This window comes from Lissotriton vulgaris, unplaced genomic scaffold, assembly GCF_964263255.1.
Source record: "Lissotriton vulgaris unplaced genomic scaffold, aLisVul1.2 SCAFFOLD_1741, whole genome shotgun sequence".
Lineage (NCBI taxonomy): Eukaryota > Metazoa > Chordata > Amphibia > Caudata > Salamandridae > Lissotriton > Lissotriton vulgaris.
This window is the reverse complement of record NW_028252825.1, coordinates 214,744-239,534: the sequence shown is the minus strand read 5'-3', so window position 1 is coordinate 239,534 and position 24,791 is coordinate 214,744. Positions and strand designations below refer to the sequence as shown.

General features: G+C 50.2%; 1 protein-coding gene across 1 annotated transcript in view; it reads right to left on the bottom strand.

Annotated features, from left to right (window-relative positions):
- The window catches only part of LOC147662001 (dedicator of cytokinesis protein 5-like), a 202,657-nt gene that overhangs the window by 24,555 nt on the left and 153,311 nt on the right, over positions 1-24,791 (bottom strand). Inside the window, exon 5 of the mRNA XM_086951192.1 lies at positions 23,770-23,826. Within this exon, the coding sequence (XP_086807318.1) occupies positions 23,770-23,826 (57 nt within the window). The remainder of the gene's footprint in view (positions 1-23,769; positions 23,827-24,791) is intronic.

Sequence of the window (24,791 nt, the reverse complement as noted above, 5' to 3'; positions counted from 1 at the left end):
GATTTCCTATGGTAGCTAGGTCCTAACTATATATACCTACTGGCTATCGCCAGTAGGTGTTATACATATATATATATATATATACATATATATATATATATATACAGTCCAAACAAGAAATGACATCCCAGAAGTGACCTAGTTTAGGACACCCCCGCGCCGCACGGCCACCAGCTGCTGCGTGTGCCTCCTGCCTGCCTTGCTGCCCCTGCTGCCGCCGCTGTGAGACCACGCCCCCTGCCACCGAGCGGCGTGGTCCCCTACAGTCTAGCGCTGTGCTGTTTTTGTGTGAATTTGTATTGTATTGCCTCTGCCTGTTGAGTCTAATTTTGTGAATTTGTACTGTTTTGCTAAGTGTATATTTTCGCCTGTCCCCTGTTTTCTTGCTCCCCCCGGTCTCCTCCCTCCCCGCTCCCCGCTTCCCGCCTTCGCCGCTAACCACGCCCCCTTTCTTTGTGTGCCCTCCCCGCTCCCGCCTCCCAGCTGCTCCGCCCTCCCTTGCACTTCGCCATATATGGCGACCGTGCGAACGCGCAGCGGTCACGCGCAGCGGGCGCGCCGATTGTGCGCCGAAGCCACGCCAAAGGTAAGCCCGTCTGCGCCCGTCCGCGCCTGGACCGCGCCCAGCGCCCGAACCCCTGGCCCCCACCGACGGAAGACAACCCGACTGTCCTACAACGCCACCGAACTCATCGCACTCAACACCGGCGGGATCCCTGGATGCTACCGAGCCACCCCGAGGCGCACCCACGGACCCTTCAGCTGCCACGCCTGCAAGTTCACCTGCATCCGGACCTGCCCCACACCAGCACCCGCCAAGCCGAACACCAGCAGCAACCACCTCAAGTGCATCCTGCTCAACACCCGCTCCGTCCACAGGCACGCCATCGAACTCTGGAACCTCCTCGACACCACAACTCCTGACGTCGCCTTCCTCACGGAAACCTGGATGAACGGCTCCTCGGCACCCGACATCGCCATCGCCATCCCAGAGGGATACAAGATCACCCAAAGAGACCGCGTCAAACAGACGGGAGGAGGCATCGCCATCATCCACAGGGACACCATCCACATCACGACCAACACCGACGACACCCTGAAAACCGCCGAACACCTACACTTCCAGATCCGCACTGACCCGAAGACCACCCTCAGAGGCACCCTGATCTACCGACCCCCGGGACCACGCACACAATTCTGCGAGGACATCGCCGACTTCGTCAGCCCGCATGCCCTCCCCTCCACTGACTACATCCTCCTGGGGGACCTCAACTTCCACCTGGAGAACAACAACGACCGCAACACCATCACCCTGCTCGACAACCTCGCCAACCTCGGACTCAAGCAGCTGGTGCCCACCCCCACCCACCTCGCCGGACACACCCTCGACGCCGTCTTCTCATCCAGCAAAGACATCGCCTTCAGCCACGCCACTGGACTCCACTGGACGGACCACAGCTGCGTCCACTTCACCTTCAGAAGAACGACGATCCACCACCACCAGCAACCGGTTGCCCGAAGAAGCTGGAACAAGATCACAGCCGACCAGCTCGCCGCTTCCCTGAGCCTGCACACCCCCGCCAGCTCAGCGAACCCCAGCCAGGCCGCCGACAACCTCACGAAGTGGATCAACAACTGCGCGGACGAACTCGCCCCACTGAGGACCCCGCCCAGCAGACCCGGCAGTAAGAAGGCACCATGGTTCACCGACGAACTCAAGAGCTCCAAGAAGAACTGCCGAGCCCTCGAGAAAGCCTGGAGAAGGGAACCAACACCGGACAACATGACCGCCCTCAAGCTTGCCACCCGGAAGCACCACCAACTGATCCGCGCCACTAAGAAAACTGCATTCAAGGACCGGCTGGACAACAACGCACACAATTGCAAGGAACTCTTCAACATCGTCAAAGAGCTCTCCAACCCCAACGCCGGAAACAACAACATCACCCCATCGCAAGACCTCTGCAATTCCCTCGCCTCCTACTTCCACAACAAGATCGCGGACATACACAACAGCTTCAGCACCCAACCGACGCACGCCACAACCGAACCACCGCCCCCCACCACCACCCTCCGCGCCTGGACTCCGATCAGCACCGAAGACACCATCCGCAGGATGAACTCCATCCACTCCGGATCTCCGACCGACCCCTGCCCTCACCACGTCTTCAACAAGGCCGACGCGATCATCGCACCCCACCTGCGGGACATCATCAACACCTCCTTCGACACCGCCACCTTCCCATAGAGCTGGAAGCACGCCGAACTCAGCGCCCAACTAAAGAAACCCACAGCGGACCCCACCGACCTCAAGAACTACCGCCCCATCTCGCTGCTCCCGTTTCCTGCAAAAGTCATCGAGAAGACCGTCAACAAACAGCTGGCCGCCTTCCTCGAGACAAACGGATCCCTCGACCCCTCACAGTCTGGTTTCCGAGCCAACCACAGCACCGAGACCGCCCTCATCACTGCCACCGATGACATCCGAGCCCTGCTGGACAACGGTGAAACATTTACAACAAGGGGTGGTGAGGGACAGAGTCTCTGAATTAAGCAGAAAGCTCTCACCCAGTCAAGAGATCAGGGCTAGATCCAACACCGTTTTTTAGCTCACTGCACCATCCCAGTTTCAGAACCTGGCTGTATGCAAATTAGTCTGTTCCTGTCCCAGTGCATGATGGGAACAGGGCAAACCAAACTACAAAAGCCAATTCTTACACTGGGAAGGAAACAAGCTCCCGGGGACCGGTTTCTGGCATTACAGCCGTCTTCGGCCCGGTTTGCTTGAATCCTGATGGTGCAATGAGCAAGGGTCTTACATCTGAGAATACCCTTCCACGCTTAGGGTGGACAAAAATATTTACAACAAGGGGTGGTGAGGGACAGAGTCTCTGAATTAAGCAGAAAGCTCTCACCCAGTCAAGAGATCAGGGCTAGATCCAACACCGTTTTTTAGCTCACTGCACCATCCCAGTTTCAGAACCTGGCTGTATGCAAATTAGTCTGTTCCTGTCCCAATGCATGATGGGAACAGGGCAAACCAAACTACAAAAGCCAATTCTTACACTGGGAAGGAAACAAGCTCCCGGGGACCGGTTTCTGGCATTACAGCCGTCTTCGGCCCGGTTTGCTTGAATCCTGATGGTGCAATGAGCAAGGGTCTCACATCTGAGAATACCCTTCCACGCTTAGGGTGGACAAAAATATTTACAACAAGGGGTGGTGAGGGACAGAGTCTCTGAATTAAGCAGAAAGCTCTCACCCAGTCAAGAGATCAGGGCTAGATCCAACACCGTTTTTTAGCTCACTGCACCATCCCAGTTTCAGAACCTGGCTGTATGCAAATTAGTCTGTTCCTGTCCCAGTGCATGATGGGAACAGGGCAAACCAAACTACAAAAGCCAATTCTTACACTGGGAAGGAAACAAGCTCCTGGGGACCGGTTTCTGGCATTACAGCCGTCTTCGGCCCGGTTTGCTTGAATCCTGATGGTGCAATGAGCAAGGGTCTCACATCTGAGAATACCCTTCCACGCTTAGGGTGGACAAAAATATTTACAACAAGGGGTGGTGAGGGACAGAGTCTCTGAATTAAGCAGAAATGCCAGAAACGGGTCCCCGGTAGCTTGTTTCCTTTCTGGTGAAGAATTGGCTTGGTAGTTTAGTCTGCCCTGGTCCCATGATGCACTGGGCCAGGGACAGACTGATTTGCATATAGCCAGGTTCTGAGCTGGGATGGGGCAGTGAGATAAATAACGGTGATGGATCAAGCCCTGATCTTTGGACTGGGTAAGAGTGGTCTGCTTAATTCAGACACTCTGTTCATCACCACCCCCTTTTCTGAATCGTTTTTGGCCACTATAGGTGTGGCAGGGTATACTCAGACATGAGTCCCTTTCTCACTGCTCCATCAGGATTCAAGCAAGCCGGGCCGAAGACGGCTGAAATGCCAGAAACCGGTCCCCGGTAGCTTGTTTCCTTTCTGGTGAAGAATTGGCTTGGTAGTTTAGTCTGCCCTGTTCCCATGATGCACTGGGCCAGGGACAGACTGATTTGCATATAGCCAGGTTCTGAGCTGGGATGGGGCAGTGAGATAAATAACGGTGATGGATCAAGCCCTGATCTTTGGACTGGGTAAGAGTGGTCTGCTTAATTCAGACACTCTGTTCATCACCACCCCCTTTTCTGAATCGGACAATGGTGAAACAGCGGCCCTCATCCTCCTAGACCTCTCCGCGGCATTCGACACTGTCTGCCACCGCACCCTAGTGCAGCGCCTTAGCAACGTAGGAATCCAGGAGAAGGCACTAGAGTGGATCATCTCCTTCCTCGACGGAAGAACACAGAGAGTTCGTCTACCACCGTACAAGTCAGAGGCCACCGAAGTCATCTGCGGCGTCCCTCAAGGATCCTCGCTGAGCCCCACCCTCTTCAACGTCTACATGAGCCCCCTCGCGGCCATCGCACGCCAACACAACCTCAACATCATTTCCTACGCTGACGACACCCAGCTGATCCTCTCCCTGACCAAGGACCCCGCCACCGCCAGAGCCAACCTTCATGAAGGGATGAAAGACGTAGCCGAGTGGATGACGACCAGCCGCCTGAAACTGAACTCAGACAAGACTGAAGTCCTCATCCTGGGTTCCTCGCCCTCCGCCTGGGATGACTCCTGGTGGCCCCCCGCCCTAGGCAGCGCACCCAAACCGACAGACCACGCACGCAACCTGGGATTCATCTTGGACTCCTCCCTCACCATGACCAGACAAGTCAACGCCGTCTCCTCGTCATGCTTCAACATCCTGCGCATGCTACGGAAGATCTTCCGGTGGATCCCCACCGAGACCAGGAAGACGGTCACCCAGGCCCTCGTCACCAGCCGACTGGACTACGGCAACGCCCTCTATGCCGGAACCACCGCCAAGCTCCAGAAGAGACTCCAGCGGATCCAGAACGCCTCAGCCAGACTCATCCTCGACATCCCACGACACAGCCACATCTCCGGACATCTGAGAGACCTTCATTGGCTCCCCGTCAACAAAAGAATCACCTTCCGCCTCCTCACCCACGCACACAAAGCCCTACACGACCAAGGACCGAGCTACCTCAACAACAGCATCAACTTCTACGCTCCCAAACGACATCTCCGATCAGCCAGCCACGCCCTCGCCACCGTCCCCCGCATCCGAAGAACGACAACAGGAGGAACTGGCTCCCCGTAAATAAGAGGATTACCTTCCGCCTCCTAACCCACGCACACAAAGCACTTTACGAACTTGGACCCGAATGCCTCAACTCACGACTGTCCTTCTACACCCCCTCCCGTCAGCTACGATCCTCCAACCAAGCCCTTGCCACTGTACCTCGCATCAACAAAACCACCATGTGAGGTAGATCCTTCTCCTACCTGGCAGCTAAAACCTGGAACTCACTTCCCACTCACCTTCGCCTTATTCAGAACCACCTAGCATTCAGAAAACAGCTTAAAACTTGGATATTCGACAAGTAATTCCCCACCCTTCCTCTAGCGCCTTGAGACCCTATGGGTATGTAGCGCGCTTTATAAATCTCTTGACTTGACTTGACTTGACTCCTACCTGGCCGCAAAGACCTGGAACTCCCTCCCTCCCGACCTGCGCCTGACCCAAGACCACCTCTCCTTCAGGAAGAAGCTCAAGACCTGGCTTTTCGAGCAGTAGCAGCACTCCCCCCCCACCCCCCTAGCGCCTTGAGACCCTAAGGGTAAGTAGTGCGCTATATAAATGTCTGTGATTGATTGATTGAGAAGTAGAGTTAACACCATCTCAATTGGGAAGTTAAGGTAACGCACACTACGTCTAAATAGGAAAAAATGTATGACAAGCCACACCGTCTTCTAAAGGAGCATGGCATCTTCCAGGCATGAGAAGATGAACCTATGTTATACATCCCTCCTCTTTCCATATTACTACACTCACCCTCCATTGTGATAAGGCTGATGATCACAGAGCATCCCAGGGCTTACGGCAAATGAAGCTCTCCTCCTCCCAGCCTTGGTTGTGGTAAGGCTGATGCTAACCGAGCGGCCCATGGCTCACGGCCCATGGAGCAGCCCTCCACTCAGCCTTGATTGTGGTAAGGCTGACGCTCACAGAGTGGCTTACAGACCATGGAGCAGCCTTCCTCCTAGCCTCGCCTGTGGTGTGTCAGATGCTCGCATAACATCCCACGGCTCACGCCACATGGAGCAGCCCTCCTTCCAGCCTCAGCTGTGGTACGGCTGCCACTGACAGAGCGGCTCTTGGCCCATGGAGCAGCCTTCCACCCAGTCTCGGTTGTGGTAATGCGGACGCTCACAAAGTGGCTCATGGACCATGGAGCAGCCTTCCTCATAGCTTCGCCTGTGGTGTGTCAGACGCTCACAGAGCATGCCATGGCTCACGACCCATTGAGCAGCCCTCCTTACAACCATGGTTTTGGTAAGGCTGACACTCACAGAGCAGCCAATGGCTCACGCCCATGGAGCAGCCCTCTTTTCAGCCTCAATTGTGGTAAGGCTGACGCTCACAGAGCGGCCTATGGAGCAGCCTACCTCCCAGCCTCAGTTGTGGTAAGGTTGACGCTCACCGGGTGGCTCATGGCTGACAGCTTATGGAGCAGCCCTCATCCTAACCTTGGTTGTGGTAAGGCTAACGCTTGCAGAGTGGCCCATGGCTCACAGCCAATGAGTACTCCTCCTCCCAGCCGTAGCTGTGGTGAGGCTGAAGCTCACCGAGCGTCCAATGGCTCACAGCTTTTGGAGCACTCCTCCTGTCAGCCTCGGTTGTGGTAAGGCTGACGCTCACAAAGCGGCCCATGTCTCAAGGCCCATGAAGCAGCCCTCCTTTCAGCCTTGGTTGTGGTAAGGCTGATGCTCATAGAGCATCCCATGGCTCGCTGCCCATGCAGCAGCCCTTCTCCAAGTCTTGTTTGTGGTAAAGCTGACACTAACAGAGCGGCCCATGTCTCATGACGTATGGAGCAGCCCTCCTCCCAGCATCGGATGTGGTACGGCTGAAACTCACAGAGTGGCTCACGGCCCATGGAGTCGCCCTTCCCCTAGCCTTGGTTGTGGTACGGCTGACACTCACAGAGCAACTCAGGGCTCATGTCCCATATAGCTGCTCTCCTCCCAGCAGCAGCTGTGGAAAGGCTGATGCTTGTAGAGCGGCCCACGGCTCACAAGCCTGGGAACAGCCCTCCTCCCAGCCTCAGCTGTGGAAAGGCTGATGCTTGTAGAGCGGCCCACGGCTCACAAGCCTGGGAACAGCCCTCCTCCCAGCCTCAGCTGTGGTAAGGCTGACGATCGCAGACATCCCATGGCTCATGGATCATGGAGCAGTCCTCCACCCAGCCTCTATTGTGGTAAGGCTGAGGTTCACAGAGCGGCCCATGGCTGACGACCCATGGAGGAGCCCTTCTCCCAGCCTTTCTTGTGGTAAGGCTGATACTCACAGAATGGCCCATGGCTCACAGCCTGTTAGAAATGTGGGTCTCTAGTTGGCAATGGTTTGCACCTTTGTCCGAATAGGGACCCTTGCTTCTAGTCAGGGTAAGGAGGATACACTCCTATATAACCCCTGCTCACCCCCTCGGTAGCTTGGCACGATCAGACAGGCTTATCTCAGAGGCAGTGTATAAAGCATGTGTGAATACATACAGTAATACAGTGAAAACACTACAAATAGACACCACACCAGTTTAGAAAAATAAGTAATCTTTACTAGACTTCACACAAGACCAAACAACAAAAATCCATAATACTGTAATCAAAACTAAGACTTTAAAATGGTAGAAATAGCTTAGTTCAATGTAGATGGTAAATGCAACACTTTACTCTCAAAGTACCTTGGATGGGTCATGCAAAACAAACAAAAGGGTTGCAGGGAAGGTGATTCGTCAGTTCCTTGCTTCAGGGGAGGTGATGCGTTGGTTCCCTACTGCAGCACAGGGGAGGTGAGGCGTTGGTTCCTTACCAGAGAGGAGGTGATGCGTCGGTTTCTTACTGTGATCCAGTGCGATGCGACAAGATGCCGCCTTGATGCGATGCGACGATCCAGTGCGATGCGACCAAATGAATAATGTGAATGCGATGCTTGCACGCCCAACGGCCATGCAGTGAAATCGATGAACTTTTGAGCCATGACAGGACCTGCGACACGCTTCTCCGGTGATGCAACAGTGCCCTCTGTGGTGGCAGCCCGCTTCTCCGGTGTTGCGACACGCTTCGTCTGCGATGCGACAGCGAACAGCTGCGGGGGCGGCACGCTTCTTCGGCAATACGACGGAAACTGCTGAAGCGGTGACTTGCTTCTCGTTGGTTTTTGCTTCCAGCTTCCAGCGACACGTAGACTTCTCAGAGGGCCCAAACCACAGCAGGCACCTCTCTGCAGGTAGAACTCCCAGCCAGGTAATTCATGGGGGAGCTGGTGGTGAAGTCTTTGTGACCCTGAGACTTTAGAACAGGAGGCAAGCTTAACTTCAAGCCCTTGGAGATCTTCCTCAAGATGATTACAGTACAAACAAAGTTCTTTTTCTCCTTTCCTTCGCAATAAAGTAACCACTGCAGGCCAACCCCAAACAGTCACTATCACAGGGGCAGTCTCCTGCTTCAGGTTCCTAGGTTCTTTTCCTTGCCAAAGGTTTGTCTTGATTCCCAGAAGTGATCTAAAGTTCTGGGGTCTGGGCCCCAATATTTATAGTACTAAATCCTTTGGTCTCTGGAGCCAGAGAGTGTCTGTGCCCAGCCCAAACCTATGCTGTCCTCCCTGTTGCAGCTTCCTGGCAGGAGGTGGAGACAGCATTGTTGAAAGCAGACCTGGCCCAGGTAGCTGAAAGGAAATCTCCTCCCCGTACTCTCTATGCAAAGCAGGCTCAGGCAAGTGAAAGGAAATCTCCTCCCCCTACTCACTATTCAACCCAGTTCCTATTTAGCCCAGCCCTGACTCATCAGACTGCTGGAGCCACAGCCCTCTCCAGCCTCCTGTCACTCGGAAACCAGACATGCAATACACAAACCATACTGGATGGTTAGGTAAGAAATACCTACTTTTTAAAAGTGGTATTTTCAAACACAGAATGTAAAAATCTCCCTCCCTAACAGATGTATTTTCACATTCTGAGTTCAGGCATACTAAACTCGTTTTTAGGTTTCGCCTGTCGAAAGCTGCGCAGGCGAAATCTTTTGTTTTGCAGTATGGATCTTGGTCCCGCCTCTGTTTCCCATTGGCTAGCTCCATAAATGGACGCTAGCCATTGGAAAACAGAGGTGTCCGTCATTCTGCGAGGCGACTCGTGGGCGTTTCTGAGAATTTTTCTCATCCGGCCCCTTTGGACACGTCAGTGCGGCAGTGCGGCGGTGGGCGTGTACTTTTTTTTTTTTTACACCTATGTTTGTGTTCATCTTTCGTCTTGTCCCTGTCCCTCTGGCTGTTTTCTGACCACCCTCCCGCTGTCCGTGTGCCTGCCCGCCCCCCCTCCTGCTGTACGTGTGCCGTCCCCCCTCCCGCTGTCCGTGTGCCGTCCCCCCTCCCGCTGTCCGTGTGCCCGTTGCTGTGGTGATCTGTGCGTTTCCTTCAGCTTCTGGGGCCGTTTGCCCTGCTTTAGCGGGCTCTGTGGTTCAGCTCGGCTGCCTCACTGCTCCACATAGCCCTGGGAGTCCCTCCCCACCTCTCGGTTATTGGACCGCACTGTGGATACATTCTCTGTCGGGGTCCCTTTGGCCCCCCGGGAGGGCTACAGGCTTTGATATGGGGTTTCTTGTATTCCGCTCCAGTCCACCCTCTCGGCCCGGTGCTGGCGTTGCGACGGCTGCTGTACCTCAGTGCTACGTTGTACCCACTGCGGGAGGTTGTGGGCATTGTGCCTCGTATTTGTGAGGGCTCCCTTTATGTCGCTCCAGTGGCTGCCTGCGCTTGTCGTGCGTGGGCCGCTTTTGCCTGCTGAAAGCTTTGGCTCCTGCCTCGTGATAAGTTTTGCCGCTTTGTTTTGCAAGCCTCGCACTGCCTTCCCCGGGGCTGCTGTATGCTTTCCACCCCCCCCCCACCCCCACCCCCTCGACTTGGGGTCTTTTTTTTTTTTTTTTGCACTGCTTTAGCGGGCTCTGGTTGCGGCCCGGCATGGGCAGACTCTGCCTGGGGGGGGGGAGGGGCTTACCTTGCTGGCCTGGTTTCTCTGCGGCCGTTGCCTCAGACGGTCCCGGTCCCAAGGGTTGCCGCATATTTTCCCATGCCTCTGGCTGTCGGCGTGCGGCTTGTGGGCTGTGTGGGGTTCTTGTCTATCTCCTTCGTGCTTGTAACCTCCGGTGTTTCCAGTTGGTTGGAGCTTGCACTTACACTTGCGCTCCGCTTTGTTTTCCAGCTGCGTGTCTGGTTTACTTTTGTCAGGGGAGTGGGCAAGTGCTGTTGAAAGGGGCTCTCGTTTCTGATGAATGCTTCCTGTTTGTTTTGTTACATATGACATTTTCTCTAAGCTGGGCACTGGTGTCCCATTGCTGTGCGTCGGATTCCACGTACTCTCCTTTTGGGGGTTTCGGACTCAGGTTCCGGCCATGAGTCTGTGTACGCCTTTCTCCTGTCCTGGGGTTATTTTTCCCGCTCTGCGGGTATTGGTTTCCCCTTTGTTCCTGCATACTTCTGTGCACTATGCATGCGTGTGAGTGAGCTGGAAAATAGCCTAGTGGCTAGTGTTCTCGTCCCTGTGGCTGGGGTTGCCGGTTCGTGTCTCGGCTTCACCGCTCTACTTCCTGAGCTTTTGGTCTACTCCTCTCCTTATTTTTAGGGGTTTGGCTTTCTGCATATTTCAGGTCTGGCGCACGCCTGCTGGTCTTTCTGTATCCTGGTGCGGCCAGTTGTGCTTTTTGTGCGTTGCTCTTCTACTTTATTTATTTATTTCTTTAATGCATTCTTATAATGCGCAGACTTTACTCGAAGGTGTCAGTCCGTGTGCCGTCCCCCCTCCCGCTGTCCGTGTGCCGTCCCCCCTTCCGCTGTCCGTGTGCCCGTTGCTGTGGTGAGCTGTGCGTTTCCTTCAGATTCTGGGGCGACTGTGGTGTTCTGGCAAAATCCTCACTTGGGAAGACGTGAGGAAAGTTTTTGTGAAATCTCTCTGCGGGTTAGTGCACTAGTGTGAGCTTAGTAGCTGGAGGTACAAACCCACCCTGCTTGAAATCCAGGTTATTGTGCACATCTTGTGCCTGTGGGCGTCGTTCACCATCTTGCTCTGTGTCTTTCTGGGAGTTTGCTTGGGCTGTGGTCTGTGATTGAGGTTATGTAGATAGATCGCTTTATTATTTTGTTAGGCAAAGGACTGCCCACAGTCTGTTCAGAATGGGCTGTGGTGGAATCCGGAATAGTCTGGGCTCTGCACAGAGGTGGCAGGGTTTAGCTGGTTTCTGATGTTTGCATCTTGCCATGTCACCATAGCTGAACACCTTCCATATGAGATATCTTAAAAAAAGCCAATTTAGACGAACATATGGTTGTCACATCTTAGAGCTCTGAATTGACCTAGGTGATGTTTCGGTGATTTACAAAACTGCATGGGTAGCACATTGATAGAACATGTGGACAACTGAAGCGCGTCACTAGAGTGGAACCGGGTGTAAGTTGAGATTCCAGACACTTCGGACCCCCGGACACATGGGCTGGAACGGAGTCAGTCAGTCACATGTCATGCAGTGCTTGACATGAATCACTCAGCCTAAGCCCGACTTTATTCTGCGGCGCTGGCATGTCATGTGGCGTGGGGAGTGACGGGCCGGGTGGGGACATCGAGGGGGTCCGATTTGCTCTTCTATCCATTCTGCCATTGCTTTTTTTCTCAGCTCATTATCGCCTTGTGGTTATCACCATGTGATGAACACTTGGTGTTTGGGGCCAGTTTTAATTTTTTGCTTGCAAAGCCAAATAATTCGCCCGAGGCCACCACTACAAATGTCATCACTTATGAATGCGGCCAAAAATGTCAGCCCGGTCAAAAACAGCGTGTACCCTGCTGGTAGTTAATAGAATCGAGGTTCTTCCAGGAAATTGACTAATTTCCAATAACACTATATTTACTTCCAGCGTGTCTGTGTCTTTTCCAAACCACAGTTGTGACTGCAACTGAGTGTCTCAGCTTGATGAGTGGCATTTGCCAGAGATTAAACTATTGGCATTGTAAATGACATTCCCATTTATTTATCTGTTTTCAAAACCAACACATAAATACAAATTTTGTGATTTACAATGCCAATAACTCTAACTTTTCAAAAGGCGAAACCATTGCATTGTAAATGCTTGTTCTACCTTGTTCCCTGGATCAGTTAGGATTATAAGATGTTATAATCAAACTGCCTCTTGTGGCCTATGGGAACAGATAGCCTTACAATAGTGAAAAACGAAATTGGCTGTAATTCACTATCAAGACAGCCACACACATCAGGGTAAGTCCTACCTTTCACATACAATGCACCCTATCCACAGGGGTACCTTGGGCCTACCTTAGTGGTGACTAACAAGTGGAAAAGGGAAGGTTTAGGGACTGATAAGTGAGTGCACTTGCCAAGTCGACATGGCAGTCCCAGACTGCACACAGGCTCTGCAATAGCAGGCCTGAGCCATATTTTACAATCTGCTTCTGTGGGTGGCACAACCAGGGCTTCAAGTCCACCAGCAGCATTTGATTTACAGGTCCCGGGCACACATGGTGCACTGTACTAGGGTCTGACAAGTAAATCAAATAGGCCAATCATGGGGTCACTAATCCATTACAATCATTTACAATAGGGAGCACTTGCACTTTGGCACTGAATAGCAGTGGCAAAGTGCCCAAAGCATCTAGACCAGCAAAACAAGGCAAAACATAGGAGGCAACAGCGAAAAAATTGAAGGGAGACCCACGCCGATGGTGCCAGGTCTAACACAGCCCATGGAGCATCCCTCCACCCAGCCTCAGTTGTGGTAGGGCTGATACTCACAAACGGTCCATGGCTCACGACCCATGGTGGAACCCTTCTCCCAGCCTCGATTGTGGTAAGGCTGATACTTGCAGAGCGGCCCATGGCTCAAGGCCCATAGAGCAGCCCTCCTACCAGCCTCTGCTCTGGTAAGGCTGGCGCTCACAGAGCAGCCCATGACTCACGCCCATGGAGGAGCCGTCCTCACAGCCTTGGTTGAGGTAAGGCAAACGCTCACATAGCAGAGCAGCAGAAGACGCCAAACCTTCTACTGAGCATGAAGACTAGAGACATCCCTTTTCTCCATGTACGCAGGAGTCTGAGCAAATGGCGCTGTCTCTGATATGTCTCCTATGAAGCTGTAACCAAGAAACATATGAATTGTGAATTGGAGCTGCCTGGATACCAATGTCTGTCCTCTGGTATCAATACAGTCAAGATCAATTTAAAAATCCAAGCTGCCCACATCTTTCAATTCTTAGTTAGATCAGATCTGCCACCATGGACGCCTAATAAATGCTTATATTGCATGACCCAAAGGTTTATAAAACACAGGTCTGTAGGGGTCAAATGCCACCCGCCAGTCCCTGCACACGGGAAGGAAGCAGGCGATGAAGATATAGCAGTTCCCTTTCTTTTGAGTTAAAAAGGAGCTCAAGGTCGATGGAAGCTGGATGCCCATGTCCTGGAAACACAGTCCAGAGGGGTGCATTCAGGGCCTTAAGTGGGCCGGGTCTCACAGGGTCTGAGTACCTGCAGTTTTTAAAGGAGGCATCGAAACGGGCCTCTATTGGGCTCTGTTTTGTGCCTGCTGGCAGTGTAGTCAGTTTTTTTCCAGACTGCAGTGACAGCAGGCACATCAATGTGTGCATGCTCCCCCTGCTCACTTCTCATTAGTGGAGAAGTTCCGGCATGACGTCATACCAGGTGAGCGTTGTAGGGGAAGGGAAATCCTTTCAAGAGAGTCATTTTCTCTCTGGATTTCCCTTCTCCTTTTGAAACTCTGGAGCAGCAAAATTGTTGTGGTGTCACCAGGGCTTTAAGTGGAAGCTTTTTTAATATTATAGACAAGTCATAGTTGCTACTTATTTATTTGTATTTTGTATTTTGTATGGGGTATTTCTAAAGCGCAAACTGTTGCTCCGGAAGGAGCATCCTGGCGCTGAAAGACTCATGAGCATACCGGGTGAGGGGTTCTAAATGGCCGCCATTACAAAACCGTCAGGCAAACTGTAGATCCAGGTTTTTAACTGTCTTCTGAAGTCATTTTCCTGTACAAGTAGTCTGAGATTCAAGGGCATGGTATTCCAGGCCCTAGAGGCCAATACTGTAAACGTCTTTCCTCCTTTGGTTTTAAGCTTGAATCTAGGGATGTTGATTAGAACACCTCCCGATGACCTTAAGCATCTCAGTGGATCATAACAAGTAAAACGTCTCATCAGATATTTCGGGCCTGTCTTGTTGAGGGATCTGAAGGGGGTTAGCAGAATTTTTAAAAGGATCTTTTTGTGTAGAGGCAGCCAGTGAAGGGTTTGAAGCGCAGTAGAAGCGGAGGATCTTCTAGATAATTTCAATACTAGTCTAGCTGCCGTGTGTTGAACACTCTGTAGCTTTTTGAGTGTGTTTTTTTTTACACCTGCCATTAGTCCGTTGCAGTAATCTAATCGTGATAATATTAGGGCCACTGCAACCGATTTTCGAGAATCTATAGGCAAGAAGTCGAAAAATTTCTTACGGGATTTAATAATGCTGAAACAGCATCCTGCTGTGTTCCTTACATGCTGATCGAAAGAAAGAGGATTCAAATAGGACCCCTAAGTTTCTCTTCAGTTTCAACTGAAGGAGGCGGTGCGGGAGAATCTTCCGGCCACCAGTCCTTAGAGTAAAAGGAGGCCTCTTTTCCCAAAGGTAGAATCTCTGTTTTGTTGGCATTACATTTTAGATGGTTGTTATCCATCCAGCGGAATACATCTGTCATGCACGTCTTAAGATTTTGTTCTGCTTTAGTAGAATTTTTATCCAGAGAGACCACGAGTTGGGTGTCATCGGCATAAGATGTTACAAATATGCCGTATGACTCTATTAATGCAATAAGTGGGATTATATAAATATTGAATAATAGAGGGTTTAGGATCGCGCCCTGAGGGACCTTTTTGTCCTTGGAAAGAAAAGGAACCAAAGAGACCGATTCAGATCTATCGGTCAAGAAGGATACTATCCAAGACAGGGCAGCGTCTGTTATCCCTATACCTCTCAGTCTATCAATCAAGATTTCGTGAGAGATGGTATCCTGTGCAACAAACAACCATTGACAAAGCCAATAGTCCTGACTTCTTGTAGGTATCATGTTTTTTGTTTTACCATATAGCTGAAAGCAATGACAGAAACAGCAACATACAAGTTGTGTGTTACAGTACGCTAAGCACAGGTTTTTAGCTTACGTGTTTGAAACCACACCCTTAATTACATTGCCACGCCCCCTAGCGAGACCCCACAGTTCTTTCATCCCACTTAAAGCCCCCCTGGCTGCATTAATTCATGTTCACATGTATACATCTATCTCATGGGGAAGTGGGGGGGGGGGATTCATTCTACCAGACAGGCCTGGGTTGAGATGAAAGTCAGAGCGAGACAGAGAGACGCACGTGCACGCACACACGCGGAGTTTGTCTTGTCTCCTCTTCTCGCAGGAGACCAAGGGTCAATCTTTGCACACACGCTAACATGCATGTATTTTTACAAACCAGCCTGGCAAATACAACTTCGATTGTCCCCCGCTGGCCGCAGCACTCAGAGCCACAATGCCCAGAATTGGCGCTTCGACGCCCCAGGCAGACCCGAGGCGCTGTGTGTCCTTGACACGTCACTGTGCAGCCCCGCCCCCCTCCACCCCGGAGAGGCAGCCGGTCACGTGGGCTGACACTTTTCTATTTCCTGATAAGTGGGCGCATAATGAGGCCGGCTGGATGGCTGCGGCGCTCAGTTTTACCCGGCCTGTCACATTTTTAAGATACACTTTCTTGATTTCCCAGGAGTGAAGCAGAAATCTGAATTTTAGTGACTCGCAAAGAGAGAGGCCTAAAGCTGAGCGAAGTCACTAACTAAATAAATATAGCACAGACCGAGAGCGCGAGATTAGAAGTTTGTGCATAATGACATCCCGCCAAACCATCCGTCCTCCCCGGGGAGCGACAGCACGAAATAAAGGCAAACATTATGAAATCTCGGAAATACTTTAAAATACCAGTCACATTTAAAGCCACCGGCAGAGTCTGTGAAGGGGGGCGGCGGTCCTGAAACTGAGAGACACTGAGGCAGGTGAGATGTAGTCGAGACTTCTGTGGATAAAAACTTCATCAAGATTCTGAGAAAACTAAAAACTATTCCAACAGCTTCCACTCTAGATCCATTCCAGGAGGGCCCTGCCATACGGGACCTAAGATCCAACCCAAGGGAACTCTGCCCTAGAGGAACGGAGATCCACCCCACTGGAACTCTGCCCTATGGAACCTGAGACCCACCACACTGGAACTCTACCCTACAGGACCTAAGATCCACTACACTGGAACTCTGCCCTAGAGGAACGGAGATCCACCACACGGGAACTCTCCACTACAGGACCTGAGATCCACCCCACTGGAACTCTACCCGAGAGGACCTGAGATCCACCACACTGGAACTCTACCCTACAGGACCTGAGATCCACCACACTGGAACTCTACCCTACAGGACCTAAGATCCACTACACTGGAACTCTGCCCTAGAGGAACGGAGATCCACCACACGGGAACTCTCCACTACAGGACCTGAGATCCACCCCACTGGAACTCTACCCGAGAGGACCTGAGATCCACTACACTGGATCTCTGCCCTAGAGGAACTGAGATCCACCACACTGGAACTCTGCCCTAGAGGGCCTGACATCTATCCTACTGTAACTCTATCCTACAGGACCTGGGATCCACCACATGAAAACTCTGGCCTACTGCACATGAGATACACTATACCAGAAAGCGGTCCAAGAGGGCCTGACATCTATCATACTGTAACTCTGCCCTACAGGACCTGAGATCCACCACAATGGAAGTCTGTTCTACGGGACTTGACATCCACCACACTGGATCTCTGTCCTACGGGACCTGAGATCCACAACACTGGATCTCTGTCCTATGAGACCTGAGATCCACCACACTGGAACTCTGCCCTATGGAGCCTGAGATCCACCACAATGGAAGTCTGTTCTACGGGACTTGACATCCACCACACTGGAACTCTGCCCTACAGGACCTGAGATCCACCACACTGGAACTCTGCCCTACAGGACCTGAGATCCACCACACTGGAACTCTGCCCTATGGGATTTGAGATCCATCACACTGGAACTCTGGCCTTCTGTACTTGAGATCCACCACACTGGATCTCTGTCCTACAGGACCTGAGATCCACCACACTGGAACTCTGCCCTACGGAACGTGAGATCCACCACACTGGAACTCTGCCTTATGGGATCTGAGATCCACCACACTGGAACTCTGCCCTATGGGATCTGAGATCCACCACACGGGAACTCTGGCCTTCTGTACTTTAGATCCACCATACCAGAACTCTGTCCTACGGGGCCTGACATCTATCACACTGGAACTCTACCGTAGGGGGTCTGAGATCCATCACACTGGAAATCAGCCCTAAAGGACCTGAGTTCCCCTACTTTGAAGCTCTGCGCTGTTAGACATGAGATCCACCATACAGAAACTTTGGCCAGCAGGCCCTGAGCTCCACCACACTGGAACTGTGCCCTACGGCACCTGAGATCTGACACACTGATACTCTGCCCTAAAAGACCTGAGAACCACCACTTCGGAGCTTTGTCCTATTGGACCTTAGATCCAAAATACAGGAACTTTGCCCACTAGGCCCTGAGATCCACCACACTGGAACTCTGTTCAATGGGACCTGAGATCGGACACTCTGGTACTCTGCCCTACGGCACCTGAGATCTGGCACATTGGTACTCTGCCCTCTGGCACCTAAGATCTGACACACTGGTACTCTGCCCTATGGCACCTGAGATCTGACACACTGGTACTCTGCCCTCTGGCACCTGAGATCTGACACATTGGTACTCTGCCCTACGGCACCTGAGATCTGACACATTGGTACTCTGCCCTACGACACCTGAGATCGGACACACTGGTACTCTGCCCTACGGCACCTGAGATCTGGCACATTGATACTCTGCCCTCTGGCACCTAAGATCTGACACACTGGTACTCTGCCTACGGCACCTGAGATCTGACACATTGGTACTCTGCCCTACGACACCTGAGATCGGACACACTGGTACTCTGCCCTACGGCACCTGAGATCTGGCACATTGGTACTCTGCCCTCTGGCACCTAAGATCTGACACACTGGTACTCTGCCTACGGCACCTGAGATCTGACACATTGGTACTCTGCCCTACCACACCTGAGATCTGACACACTGGTACTCTGCCCTACGACACCTGAGATCGGACACACTGGTACTCTGCCCTACGGCACCTGAGATCTGGCACATTGGTACTCTGCCCTCTGGCACCTAAGATCTGACACACTGGTACTCTGCCTACGGCACCTAAGATCTGACACACTGGTACTCTGCCTACGGCACCTGAGATCTGACACACTGGTACTCTGCCCTACGACACCTGAGATCCGACACACTGGTACTCTGCCCTACTTCAACTGTAAAGTCCAAAGAGAGTCTGTAAACAGCCACAGCTATGTCTGCTTGAAGTCAACGTGGGTCATAACGGGGCAGATTTACAAGAAAGTGCTGCAGCACAGCACCGTAAGCCCTTTGGCTGCGCCATGCTGCGGCACTTTCAGAGCACAGGAATGCAACATATTTACATTGATATGTCGCATTCCTGTGGTCTCCTCTGTGCTGGTGCACAAACAGCTGCCATGCGCCGGAGCTTGCACCCGTGCACCAAGGGGCACCTTCCTGCACGAAAACAATCACTACAGGCATTTCCTCTTTCAATGCGTGCTGTTGAATGCAGCACGCATTGAAAGTGGAAAAAACGAGGAGAAATGAAAACATTTCATCTCGTTGCGCCTTGCTCCGCCACCCCTAGGGTGTCATAGCATACGGACGCATTTCCAGGTTTACGATTCCTCATAAATCTGGAAATGTGTCTGGCTCAAAAAGTGACGAACTGGCAGCGCAAGCGGCTAGTAAATCTGCCCCAAGGTGTTTATAGACATTTGTTTATGAATCCCTGGATAAGTGATTGTGACAGAGGCCATGTGCATGTGCAGGTGAAGAGTGCATGCAGAATCAGGGGAGAGAGACTCCCAAGGAGAGTGTTTATCACAGATTCCAGGGGCAGGAAATAAGACAGGGAGTTTTGAAACATAATGCCCAATGTTATTGACCTAAGAGAATAAAAGGCTACAGCTTACAGACAGAATGAATGAATGAATGACCAACTTATAGAGCGCCAACAATTGTCCAGAGGCGTCAAGGCTTTAAAAAGAGGATCTACTGCCAGGAAAATGGGAGCATCAACCCTCAGGAAAAAGTTAAACTTTTTAAGCAAACTTAAACTTTGGAATACAAAGCAGTAAACGGGGGGAGTCCAGCTGATTTTCATAAGCTTTTTATAACTTATGCTCCAACACGAACACTGAGATCAGCTACGCAAGGATTAATAAAAACTGTAAAATGTAGAAAAGCGAGATGGGGCTGCCGAGCCATAACACACTGTGCAACTATGCTCTGGAATAAACTACAGATATCCTTGAGACGCCAGCCAAATATCCAGCTTTTCAGGAAGAATTTGAGAACCTGGTTCTTTACAGCCGCATAGGTCATAAGCTTTCGCACTGTGCCTTTCATCCTCTCACTTTCAGCGCCAAGACACTTCGGTATTCATGCGCTTTACAAGAAAAAAAATAAACATAAACATAAAACATAAAGGGCAAAAAGCCAGGTCTTTAAAGACTTCCGAAAGAAGGGGTGTGACTCAAGGCAGGAGATTGATATAGGGAGAGTGTTCCAAACCCCGCAAGTCGTTACAACGTCTTGTGGAGGGGGAGAAGGTGTTGGATTTAAAATCCAACACCTTCCCTACAGTCCGCACAGACTGGAGTTGGAATAGTACATTTTACTATTCCAACATCCTGCACCTCCCCTCTGCCAGTCGTTGTAACGACTTGCGAGGTAATATTTTGCGTTGTCACAATGCGCGTTGTGACAGCATGTGGGTTAATGGTATGCGGAGTGAAGAGGCATATACTTCTGTGACCTATCTGTCAGGAATGAGAACAAGAGCTCCAAGGCAGAGTCTGCCACTCCAATTTCCAGAAGGCGGTCAATCAACCTTGTCGAGGAGATAGTGTCATAGGCCGCGGACAGGTCTAGCAGAATCAGCAGCGCAGTCTGCCGGCATCTACCATCAACAGTGTCTTCTTCAGAGTCCAAGGTATTTTCTACTAAAGACATGCAGGGCTGTTCACAAAGATGATGTGTGAGTAAGTTACATGTATAAGTTTACTCTTACACTTTTGAATAACTTTACTACTTCTCGCTATTCACCATTTACGACTGTAATGTTACTCAAAAGTGTAATCTTACAAGTCTTTAAATCCTCAAAGAGAGGACGAGAAAGGTGGGGTGTGGATGATATTACTTCTATTGTGAAGGTAGGATGCGATCCAGTCTAGAGCAGTCCCCGCTATGCTGGCTTCATAGAGTCTTTTTATCAGAGTGTCATGGTCGACCGTGTCAAAGGCAGCCGAGAGGTCCAAGGGAAGTTGCACAGCAACTGCTTTACAGTCAACTGTGTTCTTCAGGTCATCCCAGATAGCAACGAGGGCAGATTCTGTGCCTCTTCCTGGATGGAATCCGGTTTGGAAGTCTGAACGTATGGCATTCTCTTCCAAGAATTGTGACATCTGGGCGAACTCTGCTCTTTCTATAAGTTTGCCCAGGAAAGGTCCATTTGTAATGGGTCTGTAGTTGTCGGGGTTTAGAGGGTCCAAGTTTGTTTTCTTCAGTAAAGGGCGTATGTATGACATTTTGAGTTCTTTTGGAAATATTACGGTTGTTAAGCAATTGTTGATGATTCTCCTTGCTGGAGTGGAGGCAGAGGTTGTTAGAAGAATTGTCTTGAAGTTTTGCGGTGGACATGGGTCAGAGGGCTGCCGGCAGGCCTGCTTTCTTTGACCAGGTCCATAAATCCATTGTGTGAAATGTGTTGAAGGGACAAAGAGGCTGGGTTAGGGTATTCTTAGATTGTAGCTATGTAGAAGAGTTAGTTCTGATGCTTTGTCTCTGTTTTAAGTATTTAAGTATAAGTCCAACGTGTTTGCTTTGAATGATTTGCATGTTTGTCTGTGAACTCTTGAGCAACTGGATGAGCTGTTGCATTATCTGAGTTCTTTAGAGGCAGATGTGGTGTGTTTCCAGGAGACCTGGTGTGTGTGTGAATTGATTTGTGATTAATTTATTATTTTAGACTATAAAGCAATATAATATATTTAAATCACTTATGCATTTAATTCAACATTGAGTAAATAGGGCTGTGCCATTTTTTATTTAATCAAACCACTTACGCAAATCAAGGGTAGAGGCCTCCCTGTGTAAAATATAGGACATTTAAAAATGCTAATAAACCTGGAAAAAAATATTTGTTTGATAAATATAAATGTAAATAATTTAATATATTTCTTTTAACTGCAGTTAAAAGAAATATATTCTGCAGTTAAAAGAATTTTTTTTTAAATATTTACATTTATACTTATCAAACAAATATTTTTTTCCAGGTTTATTAGCATTTTTAAATGTCCCTATATTTCACACAGGGAGGCCTCTACCCTTGATTTGCGTAAGTGGTTTGATTCCAAAGAACAGAAAATTAAAATGCAGTAACTGCTGGCTGGGCTCCTCGGGTGAAATAGGACAGTGAATCTACTGGTGAGCGGCGCTTATTCAAAGGAAAAAAACAACACGTGTTTTCAAAGAATGAATAGAGGTTATGAACCTCTTGAAATAAATAGCCTTGGATGCATTCTGACTCACAATGAGAGTTGTAATGATCCTATATAAAGCGTAATAATATATAACAATGTTTTTCGCTTGTAAGCACCTACCAGAGTCTTTTAGGCTTTGTCACTCAGAAATAAAAGTGTTCTAATGAAGTTAAAAGATTGCCATGAATCAGGGTTAATGGAGCTCACATTTGCTGCTGGAGACGCATTACGGTGTACGGCAGCGCCTCGCGGTGACAGGTAGCTGCGCTGACCACAGCCATCAGCTCACAGGGATATAATTACAGACAATGGAGGCGCTAATAGAGGGGCCTGCTGTAATGCCTTAAGTGGGCTTGTGCCCGGCACCCTGTATTTACCAGGAGCTGAACACTGTTGTCAGTGAAATAGACAGTAACGCCCTCCTCTGTAAAATGTGACCTCGCTGCTGGTACAACTGGGTTACAACCACTCGATGGATAAAAGTGAGCATTTAACACAGAAGTGGGTTAAAAATGGCGCGTTTCGTTTTGTCTGTACGAGCGGTACATGAAAGAGTGAGGGATAAAAAGAAAGACGTCCTATACTAGGAGCACTCCTTGATAAACTTCAAGTAACATTACTTTTGTCATTATTTCAGGGCTACTTGGTGGTGGACAGGAGGCGTGGATCGCGGGTCCCAAATTGAAGGTGAGGACCTACAGCGTCCATGTTCAAACTGGATGGAATATAATGCATGGAATAAAATACATATAAGTAATGATTTTGTAGGATGAGGAATGGAATGGTGGGAGGAGAAGGTGGGGAAAGTGAGGAAAGAGAATTCCTGGTTAGGATGATGTAGTTAAATTAAACGCTTTAGAGTTTAAGAAATGTCTGCCTTGGATTACCTCTCACTGTTGCTTCAGGACCCTACCCAACCGCTAATCGATACCATGCAGGAAGTACCCTCTGCCTCATTCATTTATTTTGTTGCTTTCTCCACCTCATGAAATGACCAGATAACTTCACAGTAACGTTCATTACTCCAGTCCTGATCATTCCTGTAACAACCATGAAACCCTCGCCCCACCGCTTACTCCCCTATTCTGATTGATAATGTGAATGATGTCTATCCACTCTAGATCTTAGGTTTAATAACAACAGGAAGTGACGCCCAGGAAGTACTTTCTTCTAGCGGTATCTGGGTAACGGCGGCCATGTTCAGAGGTATTTCGTTACTTCGGGTGCGTAAGCGAGTTCTGTCGGTGAAGAGAGTCACTCCTGTGTAAATACTAGACGAAGCACAGTAAGTAATGCAGGGGTGTGGGGAGAGGGCACTCCACATAACATTATGAGAACATAGGAACGATTTGACATGGTTAAGGAACCAAACAGAGTCGTAAACACAACCTCCTTAAAGTGAGTTTTGAACATTAGTTGATTGCATTTGTCTAAACATCAATAACAGTAATATGTTGTGAGATTACGTGCTTCTGAACCCCTTTGTTTATGTGTGTACAGTGCTAAAGCCTAGCGCATGGAGCAGACTAGTGATCCATATAGGCGCTGGAGGTGAGCAGATTTACATAGTCAGACTCAAAGCTGCTGTGCTTTAGGTTATAAACCTGCTCAAGGTCCTTAGCCGTCCTCTTCCTAGAGAACCTGATGTTTAGGACTCACTACACCCCACAGAGGAGGCTAGGTACAGGTGGCCTTGGAAGCGGCTCTCTGCTGAGCGACACCCAGGCGGACTCTATGCGGCCTCGCATGTGGCATTCCCGTTGAGACCCTCCAAACAAAAGTGTCACTCTCTTACCGATTCCATGTCTGCAGAGGCATCATTTTCTTTAGAGGGAGGAATTTCGTCGACGCCCTAAAATAAAAATAAAAAGATGTGATTGTCAACAATGCCCTGTGAAGGGTTAGACGCAGAGCTAAACTACTGGAACCTATTCTACATGTGGAGGGTGGGCAAGACGTGTGCCTATGTTGCACACGCCTTGCTCCTTCCCATGCTACCACAAACCACACTTACAAGTGTGAGTAGGTAACTGGCATGTTGGGCTCTTCACTTAATCAACCCTTTGTTTGCCAGTCTGTCTTTACATCTCCTATCTTTCATTTCATCCCCAAGTAGAACAGTTCCAATAAATTCTATTACAGGACCGGAGGCTTCAGATTATGCTATCTCTCTCTTTACTGCAAAATAAGCAGCAGCCAATAAGAACATTTTTTACATTATAAACTAACATTCCCAGAATGCTTAGCATGTGTTCCACAACAGACTAGCCCTATATATGAGTCTTGCTCGGTGAGCACCTCCTCTTCCTTTTCTGCTCGCAGCTGAGTTAAGTGCCTCATTTGCGTATGCCTTTACTTCTCATTGTACTTATGTATTTTTTCGCTAGATAAATGTGTTTTTTGACAATCGCTGTTATATACGTGCATGTATTTAACTTTGACTTGTGATTAATGTGCCTTTGAGGAGATCTCTACCTCATGGAATCAGCGCTGCAGCGCTCGCGTCTCGGGGAGTCGAATGGTGATGAGCGCTGCCTTTCCGCCGCTCGTCCCCACTTAACTGCCTTTTTTTGTCCCCTGGTCCAAATCCACCTTTATTTGCCGTGGCCGCGCCTTCCCTCATTCGGGCCCGCGTTTCCTTTATCCAGCCGGGCACTCAAAGCCCAATTGGGCTCTCTTTGGGCTCCTTTTGGACTACTTTTGGGCTCAGTGACGCCCAAGCTCCGTTTTTCCTCCTTTCGCGCTCTTTTTAACCCTTTCGCTGCGGCGGCTATTCTGCCGCAGCGCTAACGGGGCGGGGCGGCCGCACGGCGACCG